Genomic DNA, 24,728 nt, shown 5'->3' with positions numbered 1-24,728 from the left:
GCCTTGGGTAAGACATTCCTCTCAGCCCTAGCTCCTCAGTTGTAACGTGACTTTGTTCACCACTCTGAGTGGGCACTAATCTGTCTAAAAGAGCAATATACAAATGAACTGTTAATGCAGACTCAGTTAAAAACCTAGGGGTTATACTGGATCCAGCGTTATTACTAGAAAAACAAGTTAAGGCAGCAGCAAAAAATGCTTTCTACAACTTCACTCTAACCTGGAAGAGGGCTTCTTATCTTGACACGGCTGACCTGGCCACTTGGATCCATGCTATGGTAACATCAAGGCTTGACTATTGTAATGCTCTATGTATATGTCTCCCATCTAAGTTAACTAGGAGGCTCCAATTAGTGCAAAATGCTGCAGCTCAATTGTTATCAGGAGCGAGCAGGAGCATGAACATCACTCTCATCCTACAGTTGCTCCACTGGCTACCCATTGTTTACTGTGCTCAGTTCAAAGTATTAGTTATTACATGGCTTTAGTCCAGCATACCTACAGGACCGCCTCCCTCCCTATGTTCCTCCACGGCAGCTTCGCTTATCTGAACAGGATCTCCTGCAGGTACCAGGCTGCACACAGGTGAAGTCAGCAGCAGCCTGTACATGGGCTTTCTCTGTGGTGGCCCCTATCCTGTGGAATGACCTGCCTGAGGAAGTCAAAAGAGCCCCCACTCTCCTGGCTTTCCATAAATGATGCAAACCCAAACTATTCAAAAGGCTTTTTACTCAAATGGGAGGGCTGCATTGTAGGGATGGGGTCTCAGGTCCTCCACTAACAAGTTGGAGATCATAGACTTCATCACCATTTTTGCCTTATATATTATCTGCTTCTTTAAATAGGTACTCCTATGTATAACCATCGCTCCATGCTGTCTAATGTTAGTCCTAGAATTGAGTATGTTTTGCTTCAGTATCTCTACTATGTCTTGGATCCTTACTAATGCGATGTCTTTAAACTTGTATATGTTTACCTTATAGTATTGTATTGGTGTCTTGGCAGTAAAGGGACATGAGAATGTATAAATATTTTTTAAAAAACAAAACATATTCTTCTCCAGGCAAACATTACTCTTTTTGTAGATTGACATTGATATATTTCTTGTATAAATCATGACATCTATAGAGTAATTTTCTGTCAGTCTGTAGCAGTTCTTTTTTGCTCAAACAAATGTGTCAGCAGCAAAACCCATGATTATGCAGTTTGTACAGCAGAGCCATTCAAGCCACACAGCAACATTTGATCACTTCAGCTGATGAAGACCAAAATGTTACCTGTAATCTTTACAGCATGTTTAGCTGTATAGTATAAGCAGGTGACCCCCGCTATTTCCTCTTTCCTTCCCCTGGCATCCCCAACAGCCTCTCCCCTTTCCTGCTTCCTTCTCTCCTTCCCAGGGGTCATTTCATAGAAAAAGAGTGGAACTCATTAGCATAACTTATTAACATATGCCACACCCCTTGCCATCACTGGCAATGTGTCATTAGCATAACTGATTTGCATATGCCACACCCCCTGACATCACCTATCCTGGCTGTTTTGGACCCAATCCTGGCCATTCAGGACCGAAATTGGGCCCAAAATGGCAAAAAGGGACTGAAAATGGCCGAAAAGGGCTCCCAAAAGGTCAGGATTGGGCCGCTGCTGAACAGGCGAGTGATCCATCACCCGTCAGAGGCCCAATCCGGGCTGTTTCGGCCCCAATCCAGGACGAAACGGGCCCAAAATGACCAAGAATCAGGTGGGCAGGGCCACCTGACATGTGACCTCTTTGGGGAACTGCTGGAACTGCGTTCCTGTGCGTTCCCCCTTGAAATGAGCCCTGCTCCTTCCCAACCACAAGTCGACCTACCTTTACCTGTCCCCACCTTAGATTTCCCTCCTTTCCTTCTCAGGCTGCCTTTATCTGAGAAAAGTCTGGCCCAGTTATGCTGTGCCGGCCTAGCCACTGGGCTAGGCTTAGTCGCCTGGTGGTAACCTACAAGGACTTGTTAGGAGCACCTTATTTCAGTGTGTATGCCCCCCTCCCCACTCTATTCCGGCAGCCTCCATATCTTCAGTTTTTCCTGTTTTTTCTTGTCCTTTCCACCACCTACCTTTTAACTGCCCTCAATCTTCAGCTATATCTATTATTTATTTACTTTATTTATACTCCACATTCTCTGCAGTAGGTGTCAAAAGCCATTTATGTCATTCTTCACTCATCCATTTTATCCTCACAACAACCCCGTGAAGTAGGTTAGGCTGAGAGTGTGTGACTTGCCCAAATGTCACTCAGAAAGATACCATGGTAGTGTAGGGATTTGAACTTGGGTCTCCTAGACCCTAGTCTGAAACTGTAACTACTATATCATACTAGCTTTCATGGGGTGGCTGCTGTTGAGCTATAGGAAGTCTTTAGGCCTGGGTGAGTAATGCAAGTTGTGGGGTAGCAAGTTGCCTGGCTGATGTGGGCAGGCCCAGCCCTAATGAGTCCTCCCTCAAAGGACAAAACACTCCGGGAAAGAGCTCTGTCCCCTTTCCCCTGCCTTTTACTGATGGAAATGAACGTTTGAAGGATGGCATTACTGTTGTGGTTGCCAGAAATGGCCATTGAGGGCATTCATTTTTTAAAGCTACATGCACTGCTTCTATCATTTGGGTTTTCTAACCCTCCTAATGTATATTTTCTTAGATTTCAGATTTTTCTGCAAATCTGGGGCTTTTCTCAGGTTTGTAGAAAGATGTGTCTTGACTGTACATGGCCTCAGTTTCTGGATTTAAGGATCCACAGATGGGGCCGCATTGAGAATTAGATATATTATTGATGATAATGATGATGCAATTCTGACCATGCAGCCTTGTGAGAAATTACCACTGAACTCAGAAGGACTTATAGCCAAGTAAAAAGGCATAGAATTAGCTTGGGAAAGTTTACAATAATACAGACATATTAATTAGTGTCACTTGTTGATGGAGTCCTTAAATAGGTTAATTTTATTTAATGTATTTTAAAATGTTGAAAGACATATTAACCTATTATTTAAAATGACATAAGGGTTTGAATTTATACAGGTAAGCTAAACTAGAATTCTGAAGCACTACAATCTAGGTGAAGTTAATTGCATCTCCTTTTTCAGGAGGCAGGGAAGCAGAAGAAAAGTTGCCTGACTAAACAGGGGGCAAAGACTAATTATGCACTCCTAAGAACATGTTCCTGGGAGCAGGGTTTTTTTTCTGGGAAAAGAGGTGGTGGAACTCAGTGGCTTGCCCTCGGAGAAAATGGTCACATGGGCTGGTGGCCCCGCCCCCTGATCTCCAGACAGAGGGGAGTTGAGATTGCCCTCTGTGCCACATAGCATGGAGGGCAATCTCAACCCCCCTCTGTCTGGAGATCAGGGGGCGGGGCCACCAGCCCATGTGACCATTTTCAAGAGGTTCCGGAACTCCGTTCCACTGTGTTCCAGCTGAAAAAAAGCCCTACCTGGGAGTAAGCCTGAGTAGGATTCTGAACAGACAGACTGTTCTCTTAGGAAGCAGAATATATTGGACTCACACTGCAGTTCAGAGCAATTATGTGCTTGTAAGTGAATTGACTTCAATGGACTTAGAATAATGTAATTTTGCTAAGGATTTCACAGTCAGTGAAGTCAGGACAGTGAGGAAACAGCAAGGTAAATAGCACAGGGTAAAGGACAGTTATCCTATTGTCCAGCAAGGTGAGAAGGAAAGATGGTTGTAATTGTTTGCCTGTAATATCTATTATTTTTCTAGAACACCACTGGGACAAATGTTACAGCATCCATAGGGCCAACCTGTGGATGCTAATGCCATTTTAGAGATGAATCTGGCCATTTAAAAATGCCACAAGTGCCTGTGACATGGTGGGAACAGGTAACCCTGTCCCTCATCCATGTGCCTTGCAAGTGCTCAAACAGCCTGCTTCAGCACTTGAAAAGACATGGGGGAGGGAGGGACAGAACTGCCTAGTCTCACCATTTCTCTCTCACAGCATTTTTAAATGATCAGATTCATCTCTAAAACATCTAGTTTGGCCCACTGAAGAACCTGTTAGAATTTCTCTTGTCTGAGCCTCAAAGATGCTTTCATAACTTTGGTATTTTATATTGTGACTTTTTAACAAAATCAAAAGAGATAGCAGCTTTTTTCTCTTTAATAGTACATTTTAACAAGGATAATTAGCCCAGGGAGCTTTTAAAATTAGTTTCTTGTAGGTAAGAATCTCCTTGTCTCAGAGACATGGTTATTTGGAAACAGGCAGCCCAATCATATGCATATTTTACTTGGAAATGCTGTTTCATTGAGGCTTAGCTCCTACGTAAAAGCATGTAGAACTGCAACCTTAAAAAGCACAAGCTATTATTACAGTAGCTTAACAAAATCCAAAATCCTACATTAAAATAATTACTTTGTGTGGTCCTTCTGAAGTTCATGAATCAAAATGAATGTTCGTTTGCTATTCAGGGTAAGAGCCTGTGTATTTTCAGCTAGAGAGAAACTTATTACTTAATATTATTTGTTTCATCAGTGTTGCTTTGATCCTTACGTAGGTCTTGAGTAATTATTTTCACTCAGCAAAATGCAGTTAAACTCCAAGTTGAGGCAACAAAGGCAGGAAAAGGGTGTCACTATTTTTCTTCACCTAAAGTTCACTTTAAGTGTCCTTATTAGGAGTAATTTAGGAGCGGCTGGAGGGCCCAGCAATCCTAAGGCAAAAAAATCAAACACATATACTTTAAAATCCAAGTAGTTTTGCAGGATGCGAGCATTCACTCTAAGACTAATACATGTTTTTTGGTTTACATCCTGTATTTAAATTGTAAGTTTCAGTGGCATTATCCTGTCCTTGACATGCCAGTTGGATAGGGAAATCATTTCTTCAAGTATGCTTGAGCTGATGAAACATGTTAAAGACAGAAAAAAACTATGATTCTGGGATAACTGCAACACTGACAGAATGCCACTATAGAAAGGGCTTAAAATTGGCACAGTCAGCCATACAGCAGCGGAGCAGCAGAACTCTGATGGAATCTTATACTTGTCCGAGGTTAGTTTTGCCTCTGATAATGATGTAATATTATATCAACAGAAGTTCTCCTTGAAGTCAATGGAGAGCTCCAGCCTTACAGCCACAATGGATGATAAGACCACAGCTAACTCTGCAGTCAATTCTAGCATACAACCAGATGTAAGTCTCAGCAATGGACTCCATATTTCTGAAAGAAGACATTTTTGAGCTCCATGTTGAACATCAGCATAGCAGGGAAAATGCAAGAGGGAATGTTGATGTAAACTCTAATGAACGGACACTTTGCACAAAAATCAAGTATTATGTAACAACAACTATGAGAAGTAATAACAAGCAGTAAGGACATAATGTTAATTTAATAGGAACCTCAACTCCACCATTGCAACTGAGCAGGCAAAAACACAGTATGGATGAACAAAGGAGAAAGGAACCATCAGTGATGGTGGAGGGGTATGGGAGACATCCATCAAGGCATCTCTTCTGCAGAGTCCAGCGCAGCTCATGTTTCTGACCTCCCCCTTTTCTACTTGCAATATGGCAAAACAGTGTACTGGCAAACAGATTTGCTTCACGCAGCATGAACTATTAATGGTAACTCAAAATAAGTATGTACTCTCTGTGTAAGCAGTCAGCTGGCTTTCGCCATATTTGATATACTTTTAACACAGGCTTGTGATATAAAAGATCACAGGGCCCCTGGATTAATGCAGCTTTGTCTGCATCAGGGGAAATACCAAGCTGGCAAGGCAGAATGTTGCTGGACCCAAGAGATTCAGGTATGCCTAGAACATGCATGAAAATGTAAAGGATTAGGGTGATTGGATTTACTATCTTCCCAGCAACTGGCTTGAGATCATGACAATAGTGGACTTCACTGTGTCACTTATTAGCACATTCCAGTGCTCTCTTCCCGTGATTACATTTCCCACCACAAACTTGTGAGTGATCGATCAGCATCGATATGTTAATTTCTCTCTGGGAACCTATATTTTTTAATATCTAAATTCATCAACTCAGCTCCAGTAAAATTCATTAGCAAACTGCCTCTTTGTGCAGTTCCAGGAGAGACTTGGCATTTCCTCTCACGCACCCCAGCAGCACCAACCAAAACGCAATCAAACCTTTGTTACTCCCAGGAACTGACGGTTGGGGTCTTTGTTCCAATGATTGGGAGGGCTCTCCAGCCTCAGGGTACATTTTGTCCTATAAGAATAGGGCAAAATGTACTCTTGCCCCATTCAAATCAAGCAGTGCATGCTTATTGAATCCAAAGTGCTGATCCCTTGGGGTCACCTTCCCTAAGTCTCTCCCTGTCTCTCTCTGCCGAGAATGCTGGATGTTTGAAGCTCTTCCTCTGTGGACCTCTCTACTCTCCAGATAGGTAATTATCTCCCTGCAATTCCACTTTCACTACTGCTTTTCCTAAGTATCTTGTGTACAGTCTTGTGTGTGTGTAAATTTTTCCCTTTCAACAAAATCACTCTTCAATTAAGAACATCGGCTTCATTTGCCTTCTTGGGAAAGGACTCCGTAAACACTGGTGGAGATCCTGTTGTTACCCCTCTAGTATAGCCGTCTTCTTTACTACTAATTCCCCCTACTCACAAGGAGACTCATTCCTGGTAACATTTGTACCACCTCTCCTCCCACTGCTGTTTCAACTTCTCCCTGTTACTAGAGGATGCTTAGTCCTGGTGTCCAGGTGTGTCATCAGATGATTGAGAGATGGCATTAAATTCCCAGGCAGACTGTACATGAGGCAGGCACCTTGGTGGTATTAACATGGGTTGCCCTGGTAATTCAAAATATCTCCCAAGATCTCCAAAGGTATAATGCAAATTGTATTATCTGTCAGAAGGGTTGCCAGCCTCCAAGTGGTGGCTGGACATCTCCCGGAATTATGACTGATCTCCAGGTGACAGAAATCAATTCCCCTGGAGAAAATGATTGGTTTGGTGTGCAAACTCTATGGCATTATACACCACTGAGGCTACTCCCCTCCATGAACCCTGCCCCCTCCAGGACCCACCCACCCCAAATCTCCAGGAATTTCCCAACCTGGAAATTCCACAGAAATGCCACAGATCTAGGGTTGCTTAGCATTATAGACCTCTGGGGAAAGGAGGTTGTATTGTGATGACTGCACAGGCACAGACATTGCTGTTTTTTGAGGAGATCCCCCCCCCTTCCTGGCCTTTCTTTATTAAAAACTTGCAGATTTTTGTGTGTTTTTAAGGCTATATTATATATGATTCATAAATTATATACAGCCTCAGTTTAGGAAAAAATGCAAGGAAAGCCAGGGGAAATATCTGGACTGACAGTCCCTCTGAGAGCTTTTCATTGCAGACCTAGTTCAAGTAGACATTTAGAAAATACATATACATTGCATAGCCTATGACTCCAGCAAGATTAATGTTTTGAAACAGTGGCTAAGGGTTGTAATATTGAAACTGATGACACACCACTGATTTCTTAAGAAATAAAGATTTTTGCATAGTACAGAACTTGAGTTACAGAGACAATAAGAATGAAAGCCCAATTGCAAAACAGCATTATTATTTTCTATGAGAAATGAACAATTTCATTTGGAAGAATATTGATATTCAAAAAATTCTTTTCAATTTTTGACTTAATGTTATAACTACATGAAGGATGGGACAAGACTGAAAGTACATTTCCCTCACTAAACTAATGACTGCAAACAGATGGCTTGTTCTGATGGTAATTCTCAAATGATTTCTTCTGGGGTGGTAGGTGATCCTTGGTGGGGGAAGGGAAGCACGTTGAGTACTTCCCCTAAAAAGAGGAGCTAGGTAAATAGTTTATTATTATGTCTAGTTTGCATATGAATAATTTGTGTATCTATAGGAATTTGTAATTAAAACATATTCCTAAAGCAGGAAGAGCAGTGACGACAGATTAACTCCAACTGGAATAAAACAATGTATGAGGTGACAATTAGGAGAGAACTATGGTGTCATCTGTGTTGATACATTCTCTTAAGACATTGATTTCCCCATGCCTTGATAATGCCCTATGTCCCTAATGCTAACTTGCAGCCCATTGCATCTCCCCAAGGTTGTCTTGCTACTCCAGGTAACGAATAAACAATGACATTTTACTGCACCGTACAATTCATTCACATGTTACTGTGAAGAAACAATTCCCTGGAACATTACAGGAAGTAGAGTCACCCAAGATAGACCATTTTTCTGTATTTTGTTTATAGATCCTGCAAGTGTCATATGTTATTTATTTATAATAAATACTAGCTGCCTTTCCTCTAAAGATGCTTAAGGTAGCTTACAATGTAAAATCAAAAACAGCAGTTAAAATATATGTTAATCACTGTCCTAAATAAAACAGTCTTCATCTGCCTCCTGAAGCTAGAGAGTGAGGATGCACACCTCCCTGTGGAGATTATTCCACAATCATGAAACTGCTACTGAAAAGGCCCTCTCCCCTGTATCCACTAACCAGGTTTCTCTGGTAGATGGGACAGTTAGGAGGGCCTCTCCCTGTGATGTTAACTTCTGGGAAGGAACATATGGGAGATGGCAGTCCTTCAGATACCCTGGTCCCAAGCCATATAGGGCTTTAAAGTATAGAACCAAAGAGTGGTGGTCAATAGCGTTTCATCAGATTGGAGGGAGGTGTCCAGTGGGGTGCTGCAGGGCTCGGTTTGGGGCCCGATACTTTTCAATATTTTTATCAATGATCTGGATGAAGGGGAAAATGGGCTACTCATTACATTTGCTGATGATACCAAATTGGTAGGAGTGGCAAACACCCAAGAAAATCGAGATAAAATTCAACAAGACCTGAATACTCTGGAGAAGTGGGCAGTTATGAACAAGATGCAATTCAACATAGATAAGTGCACAGTATTACATCTGGGCCACAAAAATGTGAAGCATAAATACAGCATGGGGGATACACTTCTGGGTAGTAGTGTATGCGAAAGAGATCTTGGGGTAAGAGTGGACTGTAAACTAAATATGAGCAGTCAGTGTGATGTGGTGGCAAAAAAGGCAAACTCAGTCTTGGGTTGTATCAAAAGACCATTGCATTGAAATTGCAGGTCATAGTCCCTTTCTATACAGCCTTAGTCAGGCTGTACCTGGAGTACTGTGTGCAGTTCTGGAGGCCTCACTTCAAAAGGGATGTGGACAAAATTGAGAAGGTGCAGAAGAGCACGACGAGGATGATCAGGGGTCTGGAGACTGAGTCCTATGAGGAAAGGCTGAGGGCCTTGGGAATGTTTAGTTTGGAGAAGATTGAGGGGGGACATGATTGCTCTGTTTAAATATTTGAAAGGCTGTCATTTGGAAGAGGACAAGGAGCTGTTCCAGTTGGGAGCAGAGGATAGGACCTGAAGCAATGGGCTTAAATTACATGCCGAAAGGGACTGGCTGGATATTAGGAAAAACATTTTCACGGTCAGAGTAGTTCAAAGGTGGAATCAGCAGCCTAGGGAGGTGGTGAGCTCCCCTTCACTGGCAGTTTTCAAGAGGCTGGATGAGTATTTGTCAGGGATGCTTTAAGCTCATCCTGCATTGGGTGGGGGGTTGGACTAGAAGGTCTGTATGGCCCCTTCCAACTCTGTGATTCTGTGTGATTCTGTAACCAGCATCTTGAATTCGGCTCAGGAGCAGATTGGTAGCCAGTGTAGTTGTTGTAATATCAGGGACACAAGTTCCTGAGAGCTGGCCCCAACTAACTGTCTAGGCAGTGCATTCTGCACTAGCAGCAGCTTCTGAACCATCTTCAACAGTAGTCCCAACTAGAGATGGGCACGAACAGAAAAAAAACCTGAACATGATGTTTGTTTTTCGTTGCCATCCATACACAGGGACTCACAAACAACCACGAACATAGCCCTGTTCATGAACATGTTCATGGTTGCCTGTTTGTGGGGGCCAGCAGGCTCTCCTCCAGCCATCATCCAAGTCAAGATCCCTACTGCACCACTCCCAGAAACCTGACCTGAGCAGGCACCAGGAAAGGTACCAATAATAAATAATAGCTTGGCTCCAGGGCCTGGCAGCAGCCCTGGAACTTGAAGGGGTAAATCCCTGTCCCATCACACACAAAGAAAATTCAAGCTCCAATGCACTTTCTCTATCAAAATGCCAACAGCAACTCTCTCCCTCTCCACTGTCTGCAAACTAAGCCAGAGCTAGGAGTCCTCCTCCCCTTGCTCTTTGCTCCCTTGTAACAAATTTGGAGGTCCACACTTGAAAGAAAGACCTGCCTGTCAAGCTAAATTGAGCTTAGATTGGGGTTTCCAGGGCAACAGCAGGAGTTCAGACAGAGTTCAGACAACCCCTGCCTAAGTTGCGAAGGGAATTGATTGCAGGTGCCAGTCTGGCTTGACGAACAGCAACGAACAGCAACGAACGAGGCTTGCAACGACCACCGGTTCGTTTAGAATGGGGCCTCATGAACAGCTTGTTTGCAAACAGCAGATTGGGCTGTTCGTGGCTTTTTTTGGTTTGTATTGCTGTTCATGCCCATCTCTAGTCCTAAGCAAAGTGTATTGCAATAGTTCAATTGAGATGTAACAAAGGTATGGATCAATGTGGCTAGATCTGACTGAGCCAGGAATGGACACAGCTGACAAACGTGCCACAGGAGCCACCAGACTTTCTAAGGTGACCGCTATGTCAAACAATACTCCTAAACTGCGAACCTGACTTTTCAGAGGAAATGTAACCTCATCCAAGATAGGGGAGCTTTCACACTGCCTTTGTACTAACCCAGAGAACCCGTCTTGTCAGGATTATGTTCCATTACTGACTTCAGGAACTGGGTCAGAACATCAACATCCTTGGAATTTGATGGAACAGAAAGACAGAGCTGGATATCATCCTCATATTGATGAGATTGCTGCCCAAACCTCCTGATGACCTTTAGCAAGGGCTTCATGTAAATATTAAATGACACTGGGGATAATATTGAGCCTGTGGAACCATAGGCTCCAACAGCAGAAGTTCCTCAGTACCACCTTCTGAGACTGATCACCCAGATAGGACTTGAACCATTGTAACATGGTGCCTCTTAGTCCCAGGGCTGAGAGACAACTTAGAAGGATTCCATGGTCGATAGCATCAAGGCTGATGAGAGATCTAGCAGGACTAGCAGGGTCACACTCCTGGTATCTAATTCTTGGTAGAGGTCATCAACCAAGGTGATCAATGCAGTCTGTTTCAAACCCTGGCCTAAAGCCAGATTGAAATGGATCCAGAAAATCACTCTTCAAAAACAGCTGAGACTTGATCATAAACAAGGTGAAATCTACAAGACAGGTCAGGGGCATGGCTCAGTGGTAGACTGTTTTCTTTGAGTGCAGAGATTCCCAGCATTTCCAGTTAAACGAATCTTGTAGTATGTGATGTGAAAGTCCAGCGATCTTTTAGAGAGACCAGAGAGAGAAGACAATGCACATTTTAACAGACCAAAGGACTGACTCAGTATAAGGCAACCTCATGTGCTCATATATTTTAGCCCAGTTTCTCTTGTATTAGATAGTACCACGTATGAAGATATATTCCACAAATAATAAAGCAATCTCGGCCTCTAATCTTTAACTCCCACATAACTATCGAATAGTCTTGGACTGGAATAAACATGTCTTGACTGTCCCTACACACCAGCCATTTTTGTCGCTTGCAGCGGACAATATTCCGGTTCCAGAGTTTATGGCTTGCAAGATGCGGTTCTACTCGCTGCTGTTGCTGTTAGTAGCGATTCGAACATTACCTCAACACTCCACGTGCGCAGGAACCCAAGCGTGACGCTTGCGCTCACTGTAGCTCTAAAAGAGGCGGGGCAGATTCTCCACAGAAACACAGAGAGCGCGAGGGGGGCGGCAAATGCTCACGATTCGGCGCACGCGCGAACTTCCGACAGCCGGCCTGCTCGGCGCTCGCTTTTCTTTTCCTCCCCCAACCCCGAAAGCGCATGCGCTCTTCTGTACGGTCCTTCGGTGTGTTTGAACAGGAAGGCGGACATATTTGTGTGACTCTGCCCTCCTTGATGAGTTGCTGAGGCAGCGGTAGCCGCCCTGGGGCCTCATTCTCTTCCCTCTGTTCGGTTTCCTCACACTGGGGAGGAGCGGCCCTTTTCCCTCCCCGGCAGAACTGGGCAGGGTCGTCGAGCGGAGCCCAACCGCGACAGCCGTGCTTAACTTCCTCAGATGCGAAGCTTGGTGAACTGAACGATTCGCAGCTCCAGTCGGGAAAGAAAAGCGGCGGCGGGGGAGGGGGAAGCAGCAAGGCGCGGTGAGTGCCCGCCCGCGAGGACCTGAGCAGAGACGACGGTTGCAAAGGGGGCGCGAGAAGGAAGATGCTTCAGCCGTTGCGTGGCCGTTGGTGAAGCTGCGCGTGTCCGGAGGGCAAGGCGGAGGCTTCTTCCCCTGAAGAAGTGGGGCCAAGGGGGCCTCTGTTGCAGCTGGCATCCTCCGGTTTAGTCTTGCTACGGCTTGGGCAGGGAGCGAAGCGGTGCCCTTCCTCAGGCCTGGGTCTCTTAAGGAGGGAGCAGCCTGGTGACGCTCCGAAGTTTCCTGTGTTCATGGTAGGCTCCCCTCTCTCTCTGCTTTCCCTCACTCGTTTCGAAGAAGTTGCTGGGGAGCTGGCACGGAGGAGGAGGAGCAGCAGGACGAACCGCTACGCTGGCTGCCAGGGCGGCTGCCTGGATGGGAATATGTGGCTGCGGAGACATTGGGGCCCAGGCTGGAAACAAGAGGAGACTGGCAAGGCTGTGACTACAGCCTAGAGATTAAGGGGCAGTTGGTAGAGATTGTTCCCTTGACGGGGAATAGCGCCTCTGCTCCCACTTTCTGCTTCAATTCTCTGTTTTGCGCGATGATGTGCGTGTGGGAGAGCATGAGGGACAAGTACTCAGCATCCCCATCTCCGCTCTGAGAAGGTGGGCTAGGAAAGCCAGCTCATTGGGAGCCCCTGTTCTTTTTTGCTTCTGTAAATTAAGGCGACCACCCCTTCGGCACAATGTCGACAGGAGAAAGTTTTGAGTCTCGATTTGAGAAAGTCGGTATGATGTTAAGGGATCCCAAATCTGAAGTGAACTCTGACTGCTTGTTGGTGAGTTGCATGCGCTTATATTTAATATACAAACAGTAAGACAGGCGCACTTGGGCGAAGAAACCATTTTCAGTGGATCTTTAAAAACCTTCTGCTGATAGTGTTGTAAATATAATTTCAGATATATCTTTCCAAGAGGCTGTCTGCAGAACCCATCATACGGTTTGTAAGTTGTGTGAATGGCCTTGCAATGCTATTTTGCTTTCACTATTCTAGATGGTATAAACTGTTAATATGCTGCCACTGTATGACCTGGGGAATTCCTGAAGGATAGCACTTCTTTCAAATACATGTTTTTTTTAAGAATGATGTTTTCTCAGACAAAAATTGTAGGTAGCTGATCCAAAACCAAGGTCTTTTTATTAGGTCCAACCAACATATCATAAAATAGTTCTGGATAATTCTAAAGCTTGTATTCATTATTTTATAATATTTTGATTGTCTCGAATATAAAAGATTTTTGAAAAATGAATAATTCTTACATTGCATTTAATGTATTATTGTGTTCAATACAAAAAACAAGCAATCTTAAATGTTATGATATTGAGAACAATCTCCCCTCGTCTATTTTTATTGTTGGTTTAATGCCATGCCTCAAACCATAGTTTAAATGCTGGTACCAGAATGGTAGATATCACTTAATTGTATCTAGTTTTCTTCTTGGTTAGTTGGCAGTTCCTTATAAAACTTACATTGTGAGATCTCAGAAGATGGAAACTGCTTCTAAGTTTCTAAGACACTTTGGCAAAAACTTGTTAAGTCAGCACCCTAGCTGTAAAGTTTTAGCTAGTTCTAGTTCTCCTTTGGTCAGACACCTTTCATAGTCATTTTTGTTCCTTAGTGATTAACTTATTTGGTAGTAAAGGCTTGTTCACTTGGTAAGTCAAAATACTTACTTCATCTTTATGATGGTACACCCTAGTGTGCCCAGCAGTCTCAAGTACATGGGTTGTTTGGATGCAAGTAGTGAGTCTTTTGAGGTACAGCTGAATAGGGATTGGCTCTTATCATGTATGAAGGCATCATTCTCCAGGTGGTTCATTTTGAATAAAACCCATGTGTCATTATAGTTTGTATTATATCCAACAGATCAAAAGAGTTTGCGGACAGGCTATTGTATACTTGTAGTTACAAACATTGCCCTTTGAATAGAAAAGTTACTGTGTACAACAAATACATCCTAATGTTGGTGTAAGAAATTTCACTTTATTACAAAAGAATGTAGTTTTTGAATTTGAACAGTTTTTTCTATTGGGACCTGTACATGTGGACTTTTCAGTCCATGATAGCTATACTTTCATCTTGGTTTAGGCTAATGCTTAGCTGGGATGCCAGACTGAAGTAATAGTCCAAAAGCAAATGTGATCAGTTGAACTTGGATCCAGTTTTGGCATTTGATGAAATTGAGCCAAATGATTAGGCCCTTAGATGTTGTTCATTCTTGTTTTACTCCCATAGTAAAATAAATTACAGCTGCAGAATATGTAAGTGTGGGGATTTTGAGGCTATTGTGGCAAGATGAATAATACCAAAATATATTAGGGGTTTTTCATATTGTATTATATAATAAGATAGAATTGAAAGCTACTGAAGCACACATTATGGGGCCAGTTAAATGCTAATATTTGTAATCCATTGAAGTTTGTATTGGTAATTGACAGTGAATTAATTTTGGGGTCTGAATGTTTGTGACAGTGCACAATTGAGGAGGAAGTGGTGAGATCCTTAAGCATAAAAATGTATTAAGCATGTTTAGAGAGGCCAGCCATTCCATTTATATTCATCCATCACAATGTTGCTACATTCCCCACTTTTAAATAAAATAAGGGCTCTGTGGGATTGTTGAAAGGAAGATTTGTAGAGTTGTTGCCTATCTTTGGCAATCTTGAAGAATCTGTATAGCTGAGGGCCATTGCTAAGCAACAGTCAAATATGTCTTCAGATGCTCCTTCTTTAGTCCTAGGGCATGGCAAACTTACATGTTCTCAGGACCTGTGGTTGTCATGTAGACAGTCCATGTGGAAAGCCATAAAATTAATTAGGTTTACCATATGTCAAAACATGTGATGATTAAGAACATTAGCTGTTTATACCCTGATTTTCTCCCTAATGGGAACCCCAAATGGCTCACAACAGTGTTCGCCCCATCTCGATTTTATCTTCACAGCTTACCCTGTGAGGTCAATTAGACTGAGAGAGTTACTGGACCAATGTCACCCAATGAGCTTCCATGGTAGAGTGGGGAGTCAAACATAGTCTCCCAGAGCCTACTCCAGTATGCTAATTGCTATACCTCACTGGCTCTCAATGAGAAAAGGCTACTTGATCAGATCTAAGATTTATCTAGTCCTGCATCTTATTTCACACAGAGGCCAGTCATATGAATTTGGAAGCCCTGTCAGCAGGACACGGATGCTAAGGACTTCCCTAATGTTGCCTGCAAGCACTAGTGTTCCATTTAATCCATCCGTGAATTTTTAAAGTAACTAGAGCTAGAATAGCCATCACCCTGTTGCATGGCAGCAAGTTTCACAGATTAATTAAAACACTTCTAATCATGTGGTCATCTCTTATGTCTTCTCTAATCAGAAAAGACATAAACTCCTTTTCTCTAGCGATGTAAAATTTCTAGAAATTTTGAATCCATGGGAAAAATGATTTTTCGGGTGGGTGGGTGGGAATAGAAAATGTAGGAGATTTGGAAATACAGGCAATTGCAAATAATGCATCTTGGTATAATATACTTCTGTTTTGTCAGATGTCTTGTAATGGTCAACCAGTACCCTGAAAAAGATAAAAATACAGAAATTTTCTTCTTGGGCATCATACAATGGACAGTAAAATACAGTCAGTTTTTAATAGGGATATATATGTTGGTACCTCCCTGCCCCCCAGTTGAATCTCAGTTCTGCAAATGCTTTCCTGACACTCAGAAAAGTGATATTCTGTAAATAACTGGAAATATAGCAATAAGATGGCCAGTTATTATTTGTTACTTCTCTGTCTGGGCTTACAAGAAATTTACAGATCTGCTTATGGAGATTCTGTTGAAACCCAGTTAATTTCCTGTTGTTGCTATGTTGACTGTTTCCTCATTTTTCCAAGGCAGGTCCAGCCCTTCAATCTCAGTTGCTTTTACCAGCATTTCTTTGGTAACCTAGAATCCACCATATCAGTTAATCTGTGCCACTATCGAATCATTTGTTTAATATTTATAATAGATTCAATAGAGGAGAGTCCAGTCTCTGCTGTCAGATAGCTGCTAGAGACGCAGAGAGAAATAATTTTGTGCAGTCTCTAACAGGGCAATATTACTCATTTTCCCGGTATCAGATTCATAACACATTTTAGCAACTACTTTCCTCACATACACTTTTAGGGTTGGTTCTGCTGGCTAGTCTACTTTTGAGTAGAAAAATCTCAGGATCTGATCAGTAATTTGTGAAACTATCAGTTTAACTACCTCCAGGAGAGTTCTCCAACTTGTTTATTAAAATGTATCCTTAGGTATGAAAGAGAAGTGCTTTTGTGCTTGTGAAAACCTTCTTGTTTCTCATTAATTTAGTTTTCTCCCAATCTTCCAATTTATACAATAAATAAAGTGAATATAACTTATAGGCAACATTTAGCAAGTTTACAAATCCATAATACTGAACATATTGGCTTATTAGTTGATTGGGACTATTACACTAGAAGTCCAGTTCTGGGGGAAATTCATGTCATATTAAAGTGCATAAATAATTTTGCAAGGATTGACACCCACCATTCAGGGCTTTGTTTAAATATTTCCTCACATGGAGTTTTCCTCTCTGTTTTCCATCTTGGCTACCTCTCTCTCACTGGGTGTCACATAGGCCTATCTTGTCTATGGACAAATGGTGGGAGGGGAATTGTTTGATCAGATGTCTTCTGAAGATCCTATTGAAGTATAAGTGTCATTCATTAGGAAAATTGGGGCCCATGCCAAAGGGAGGTCCACTTATCTCTCCCCTTCCCCAGAGTAACAGGTGTCCAAAATTGGGCTTCATCTTTAAATAATATCACCAGACACCAAATCTTTCCATCCGTTCCTATAGAAAACTGCTTTCTTCTGCTTATTTAGCTTTTTGTATGATCTTCTCTGGGTCAGTAGATCTAATGGAGCTGGTTAATTTTTTATCTCTGGCTTCCCTAAGCCAGAGATAGATAGGACTTCCCTCCATGTTGCCCGAATGGGGGAGGTCTTCTTGTGAGTTGAGGAAATTAGCATTAGAGACACAGTGAGAGGCGGTAACTAGGGATCTCCATCAGTGTATACCAGAATTGTTCCCTTACTCTCAAATGAACATGCAGACATTTAACAGGAAAGGTTTCTTTCTTAATAGAGGAGTAAGAGGCAAGAATACATAAAAACACAGCATACACACAAAGCTAATTAAAAAAAACAATGAGAAAATGGGAAAGCAGTTTCAGGGAGGGCTATAGTTACCAGTCTTGAAGAAGGAGGTCCATGGAGGAACATCAAAATGATGACTGCTTTATGGAAGGGGAAGAGAGGGCTCAGACGTAATCTGAGGGTGTGTGGATGGATCCCAGAACACACACACTGAACACATGGCTGAAAACCCAATTATAGAACAAAATGTTCCTTGCGGCAAAATTGATGTCTTGCCTCAAAGACAGTGGCTTGATGACTTTTGGAGTCTTAACTAATAAGCTAGGAGAGGTTTAATGGTTCTACCTGAGGTAGAAAGGTGTGAATGGGGCTTGATGACCTAGCAATAGCTGGATGGGGAGAACTATTAGGTTTGATGAATAGCTTTGATTAGGAAAGGTGGGTAAAGTGAATAACTCTCATGAGGAAAGATGGATAATAAATAATCCATGCAGGTGGCTTCCCTATCTGACACAGATTACAAAATCCTTTGATATTTCTTTATTTATTTATAGTCTGCCTTTCTCACTCAGACTCATGGTGGATTACACAGTGTGAGATTAGTATAGTCAATTTCAAGGACATTTCCATAAGCAATGCCATAAGGTAAATACAATTTTACAAAGACATAGCATTAGTAAGAATCCAATACAGAGCTGAAATATTGAAACAGGACATAAGCTATTCTAGGGCTAACATTAGACTACATGAAGCACTAGTAGCTCATACTTAAGACAATAGGTAGTATGTAGGGCAACATAGTGGTGAAATCTATGGTTCATAACTCATTTGCGAAGTATCTGAGAGCCCCTCCCTACAGCACAAAAGCCTTTTTGAATAATTCAGTTTTGCATCGTTTGTGGAAAGTTAGAGAGTGGGGACTCTCCTGATCTCCTCAGGCAGGCTGTTCCACTGGGTAGGGGCCCCCATAGAGAAAGCCCATGTACGGGCTATTGATTTTGCCCATGTGCAGGGTGGTACCTGCAGGAGACCCTGTTCAGATGATAGGGAGGGAGGTGGTCCCGTAGGTATGCTGGGTGAAGGCCGTGAAGAGCTTTGTATGTGATAACCAATACCTTGAACTGAGCACAGTAGCTTATAGGTAGCCAATGGAGTGACTGCAGAAGAAATAACTGATATTTAAACATCAAATTGGATAAAACCTGTGGGAGGTTTTTGGCTACTACAGAGATTGCCTACCTTTGGCAGGCACCCCAGGAACACATGTAGCATGTGCACTCACAGAAGGAGCAACAAAATCACTTCTGGAAGTGGCATCATTATGCTAGTCACAGGACTGCTGCCGCATTTTGTTTGGGGCTGAATCTGCCCCAAACAGGCTGATTCTCAAAGAATTGGCAGTGCAAGAGCGCTCCCGTGGACACTGTAACAACATCACTTCCAGAAGTGACATCATCACTTAAGCTCCTGCACGTGTGTGAAAAAAGACATGTGGAAGGCACGAGGTAAGTGCAAGGTCCCCCCTGCTGCTAGGATGGTATAGGGACTTGGTAACTACAGGCGTGGGTTCGAGTCATGCTTTTCAGAGTCAAGGTGATTGTCTTGGGGGCTAATGGTGAGGTTTCCTTCACAGTCTCTGGCAGGATGTCCTCTGGCACTGATGAGACACCCGCAGGTGCTTCAGCAGTGCTGGTCCCTTCCTGATCCTTGTGGTACACCGCTGTCACTAACTGGGTCCTTGGGCTCTTCTGGGGCTTCTAAGAGTGCATTCCTAAGCAGACTCATACAGTAACAGTAACAAATATATTTTTGCTCAAATGTGACAAGTCCTCAAGGAGATCTTAAAGAAATATGATGAAACCAGTAGTTTACTAACCTGAAGATTCTTTATGTTCAAACATTTCCTTTTGTCATCTTCATCACAGCTTTCTCCTGTGAAGGCACATTATCATGATGTTTCATTTGGTCCACCATGTCTTGCATTTCTTTGTTGCACAGATTATATTTTGCATGCAGGCCTGCTTCACCCATAGGTAGAGGAACTTCATTAAAATATTCCCATACTGGGTCTTTTATGGCCTGCTGTCATTATAGACTTTATCTTCAAGGGAGAGAATAATATGATATATCTTAGGCTACACTCACAAAGATCTCAAGACTTCTGGAGTATTCTGCTCAAAAGTTTCACTTTCATTTGTACTACTTGCCCCTCCCTCCTAACACTTAGTTTTTAATATCTCCTCCTTATCCAGATGTATTCAACTCCAACAATCTTCTATTCATTGAACTTCTTGAAAGTTAGCACTTAATAGGTAAAGGATTGATTCTGTGTTCATAGTGCAGAGAACAGTGGGATTGAGGTCTCTTTCCCAGCTTTGTGTGTTTATTTAAAAACATTTTTATTGTTAAGAAGTATGTTATCTCTGCAGATACAAATTCAGTTTTGTTTAAGAACTGCGAAACCAAGCATCTGTGAAGGTATCTTGTAAATTATTTGAGGTAATTTTTCAATTATACTTCTGGAGAGCAGGAAATTGGGGCCCGATGAATGAATGTGTTGGATTTATTTACAAAATTTTTAAAATGTTGCATGAATATATAGTCTCATACTACATAATTAAAAATTACTCCTAATGATGAAAAACCTTTGGGTTATATAGAAAATTTTAGATAGATTTTTCCCCCTCAAAAAGCATTTTATCAAACAAAACCCAGAAAAAAAAATCTGGTTTAAATCAATAAAAATTTATTTAATTTTTTTTTTAAAAAATCATTGATTTTTATTGATTTGTTTTTTTAGTGCAATTTGTTTCCATCCTTTTAGGGTTGTGTTGCCTTAGTAGAGCCCATCTCATGGAGTGACATCTGAAACATTCTGCAGAAAAGGCAAATACTGCTTCCCTGAAGGTTGTCCTCAAACCCTTAAGTGCTGCTGCAGTGTATTCACCTACAACAGTGGCAAAGAAGAAAATGTCCTTCTGTGTAGACCAAGGGTGATGGTTTTTGTCTTGGCCTCTCAGAGTTTTATCTGGAACGGTAACCACTGGGAAGTACAACTGTTCTCCCTCTGAGGCGGAGAACATCTTGGGTGATTCCCACTGTCCAATCAGGGAGGCAGGAACTAATTTTCTTCCTCTTCCTGTCTGGCATGTGGGACACCCTCTCCTCAGTTCTGTTCCTGCCTCCAGGGAGAGCAGTCTAGTAGCAGACTAGCTCTGCTACTTTCTTATTAGGACTTCACTTTCACTTTCCCATTCCTACTCCTTTGCTCTTCTCTCCCTCTAATCTTTCCTTTGTCTTTCAAACTCTGTTGACTTAAACTTTCATAGTTCCTCCCTGTCTTCTTGCTGTCCTCTTCTGTCTCTTACTACTCTCCCTGGCTGACTGAGAGGATCACGGCAGCCATTTGGGGCAGCTGCCTACAAGATGAACACCAGGGATTCTGGGAACAGCTTCCTAGACAATAGAGAGGAATGCTCCCCAGTATTCACATCGAACGTGATGGGGATTGATGAATCTGATGCCGACATGCCTCCTGGTTTGTACGTACTCCTGGCAACGAGTCGGCACGAACATGCCTCTGCGGCTTGTGCGGTCTCCTGGCTACAAGTCGGCCTTGGAGCCACAGAAAAGCTTCAAAAGGCTCATCCCATGAGCGGGAGACAGACGCATCTGTGCGCTCCTGCTCTGCAGCTGGTGTTGGCGTGTGGGCTTAGCCCAGGGGGGTCCTTTCAAGACCCCACTTGTAGTATAGTGGTTAAATAACTGAACAGTGATGCAGTACTCTGCTGGTTCAAATCTCACTACTGCCATGAACTTACCACATGGCCTTGGGTAAACCATTCCTCTCAGTCCCAGCTCTCCAGCTGTATTGTAGGAGATAATGCTTACTTTGTCCCAAGATCAAACATACAGTTCTTCACATGCGGAAAAAGATCTGCCCTTGATACCAAGCTCTCTAAGACAGGACTTCAGAGCCATCCCTGAGAGAGGCCAAGTACTTACCATCAAGCCTGGGTCGACACGCAGGCAGACAGCTGGACCTTAGGATTACTCTCATGAGACTATTCCATACAGTTCAAAAGCTACTCACCAGAACATTTTGTCATCTCTCCCCTATGTGAAATCTTAACTCCCTGGGCATTCAAGCTGTGGTGCATGTTCCCCACAATGAAAGAGAAGGGCGGGGAGAAGTCAACTCAATCTTCTTCACAGTCCCTAAAAAGAATGGGGACTGGAGGGTGTTATTAGACCTCAACTTTTTGAACAAGTTTATGAAGTTGTGTTACTTCTGAATGGAGACTGCGCTCCGTGGCAGAGGCCATTCAACCAGAAGAATTCATGACATCTACAGATCTCATGGAAGCATACCTCCATGTACTGATTCTGACAGCCCATCAACAATACCTAAGATTTTGCGTGGGGAAAAAAAATTGGCAGTTCTGAGGCATCCCTTTCGGCTTGTCCACTGCACCCAGAGTGTTCACAAAGCTCCTGATCAACCCCATTGTATGTCTCAGAGAGAGAGGGGGGGTATTCATGTTCACTTGTACCCAGACAATCTCCTGATCAGATCGAGTTCAAAAGAAAAATCTCGCCACGACAATCAGTTCACCATTTAGTTCCTACCTGGGTATGATCTCAAAAGTGTGTTGTCTATCCCTTACCAAAGAAAAGGTCAGGAAGACCAAACAGCTGGCTGAGACTGTCATCAGAATGAAAATCACTTCTCATGACAGTACCCAAACTGATGGGTTTGCTAGTGGCCAGCAACAAGGTGATACCTTGGGGTCGTCTACATGCAAGACTGCTTCAGATCTTTCTCAGATCTTATTAACAACAGATAATGGAGAAGACAGATCTTCCCATTCAGGTACTGCTTCAGATCAAAAGATTCATGACCCCTCGAGACCAACAAATATTTCCAGATGCAAACATCACAGGTTAGGCATGTCTTCCTATCAATGGCTTTGGAAATGCGAGCGATTTGTCTGGCCCTGTTACAGTTCAGAGATCAGATAGTGAACTCACACATCCTGATCTGTATGGACAAGGTTGCAGACAAGACATATGTAAACAACAAGGGGGATCCAAGACCTTGAGGCAGCACAAGGATGCGACAAGGATTCTTACTGAGGAGGAAGGTCACCTAGCCTCGATCAGAACTGAACACATCAAAGGTATATCCAATGTCCAGGATATACCTAGCCTCGATCAGAACTGAACCATCAAAGACATATCCAATGTGCAGGCAGACTGGCTGAGTGGGTAGACCTTTCAACAAGAGGAATAGTCCCTTAAGAAGGATGTCATCTAATGGATAACATCGCACTTCGCAACACCTCTCATGGACCTGTTTGCATCCCAACACAACCATCAACTAACAAGGTTTGTTCCTCCCACAAGTAGATGCCCTGACATTGCAGTGGCCATTAGGCCTCCTCTGCGCATTGCCACCCTTACCAGTAATACCCAAACTCTTGAGAAGGATCAAGGAACAGGGAGCAAAGTGCTAGTGATTGCCTCTTGGTGGCCCAGCAGATTGTGCTTTTCCACACTCCAACAGATGGTGATATCTCCACCCCTCATCCTAATGACCTTCCTGGTCATGTTACAGCAGGGAATGATTTGGCACTCTCATTTAGACTCACTCTGCTTAAATGTGTGGAAATAGAAAGGAAAATCTTCCTAAGATGGGGATATTGTCAGATTCTGGCAGATCCCCATAGTACTCCACTGCACACACTCCTGGGTATGAGTTAAAGTTACTTTATTAGATCCATCAGTATCAGCATACACAGACAAGGATATTGGCAGAAGTGACGTGTAGAAGTTTGGAGGAGTTAGTTATAGGGAAAGTTCCTGCCTTTAGGATATGGATGGTTAGGATTCTGGCACGAAGGAGCCAGGAAGAGGGGGAGGGGGTTTGAGACAGGAAGAGAGAAGAATTGGAGGAGAGATGAAGTCATTTTCAGTTCCCAGGCTCAAGCTGGTGCTCAAGGACACATTCTCGAGTGGCTGTGAAAATGAAAGTAAACACCATAGGCACCTGCTAGATAAGCAACTCCCAGCCAAATAGGCCACTGATATGCAACTTCACATACTCTCATAGGATCAGTACAGAATACAGAAAATACTCATAACAGATATGTAGACAGACATATATGACAGATATTCTGGAGAGGTGGTCAACACTCTCCTAGCATTCAGAAAACAGTTCACAGTCAGAATTTTCAGTTCCTCTTGGAAAGCCCTCATTCAATGGGGCAGGAGGAAAGCACTGGACATTTTACACAGCCCTGACCAAACATCCATTTGAACTGGTCAAGGATGTTCCACTGAGAAGGCTGAGAATGAAGACTATCTTCCTCAATGTGGTCGCATCTGCCAGAAGAATCACAGATTTAAGCACACCATCAGTCAGACCTGATCTCTGTATCTTTCACAACTATGAGAAACCGATAAGCTTCTTATAAAAATAAAAGTTTACTTTGTTTTTTTAATATCCCAGAGTATCTGTCATTCCTATATCCCATTCCTTTCCTCAAGGCCTCATAGTACCACGAAAAAGCCTGACCCTTGGGCACATTACTAAAAGGAGAAATTTAAGTAATTCTGGAATTTAATTCCTTGTGGCAGCAATCTACCAAGAGGGGGGAAGAATAAAAGGCTTAAAGACAAAATCTACCCAAGAGAAAAAAAGGGTCGAAATGGTGATACTTCGTACTGTCCCCACCTTTCTTCCAAAAGTCTATTCCAAATTCCATAGGCTGCAAGAGATAAGGCTACCATAGGAGACAGACTATGCCCAAAATAGCTTTCGCAGGAACCAAATGCAATATGTCCCTGCTTACTTTGCAGGTGAATCACATTACAACTATGTGGAACACATGAAACTGCTTTATTCAGAGTCTGGCCACGGATCTGTCAATGTTAATATTATCTGTACTCTGGTTAGAAGCATGGTGCAACTACTGGGAGGACAGCAAGCCTGGAGAAGGAGGGGGCGGTCTTCTACTCTGGGATACTCTTTGTCCGGGGTCTGAGTCCCAGCCCCCAGACTTGCCAGGAGGGAACAGTGGGAGGCAACGGAGGCAGTGGCCCTGCCACCTCAGCCAGCAACCAGGTCCAGAACCTGCCTACTCCAGGGGGGAAGGGGCGAAAGGGCAAAGCCCCAGAGGGCTGGAGGGAGCAGGGAGAGACCAGCCAGTCCTAC

The 24,728-nt window shown here is 43.0% G+C and overlaps 1 protein-coding gene across 3 annotated transcripts in view; it reads left to right on the top strand.

Moving 5' to 3' along the window:
• The first annotated feature begins 12,033 nt into the window (after nucleotides 1–12,033).
• The window catches only part of ROCK1 (Rho associated coiled-coil containing protein kinase 1), a 277,707-nt gene continuing 265,012 nt past the window's right edge, over nucleotides 12,034–24,728 (top strand). For all 3 annotated transcript variants that reach the window (XM_054984452.1, XM_054984451.1, XM_054984450.1), the window contains exon 1: nucleotides 12,034–13,137. In XM_054984452.1, coding sequence (XP_054840427.1) covers nucleotides 13,045–13,137 — 93 coding nt within the window. In that variant the 5' untranslated portion in view covers nucleotides 12,034–13,044. The remainder of the gene's footprint in view (nucleotides 13,138–24,728) is intronic.

The sequence above is a fragment of the Eublepharis macularius genome, chromosome 7 (genome assembly GCF_028583425.1).
Source record: "Eublepharis macularius isolate TG4126 chromosome 7, MPM_Emac_v1.0, whole genome shotgun sequence".
Classification (NCBI taxonomy): domain Eukaryota; kingdom Metazoa; phylum Chordata; class Lepidosauria; order Squamata; family Eublepharidae; genus Eublepharis; species Eublepharis macularius.
Note: the sequence above shows the minus strand (reverse complement) of the source record. Positions and strands in the feature narration are given on the sequence as shown.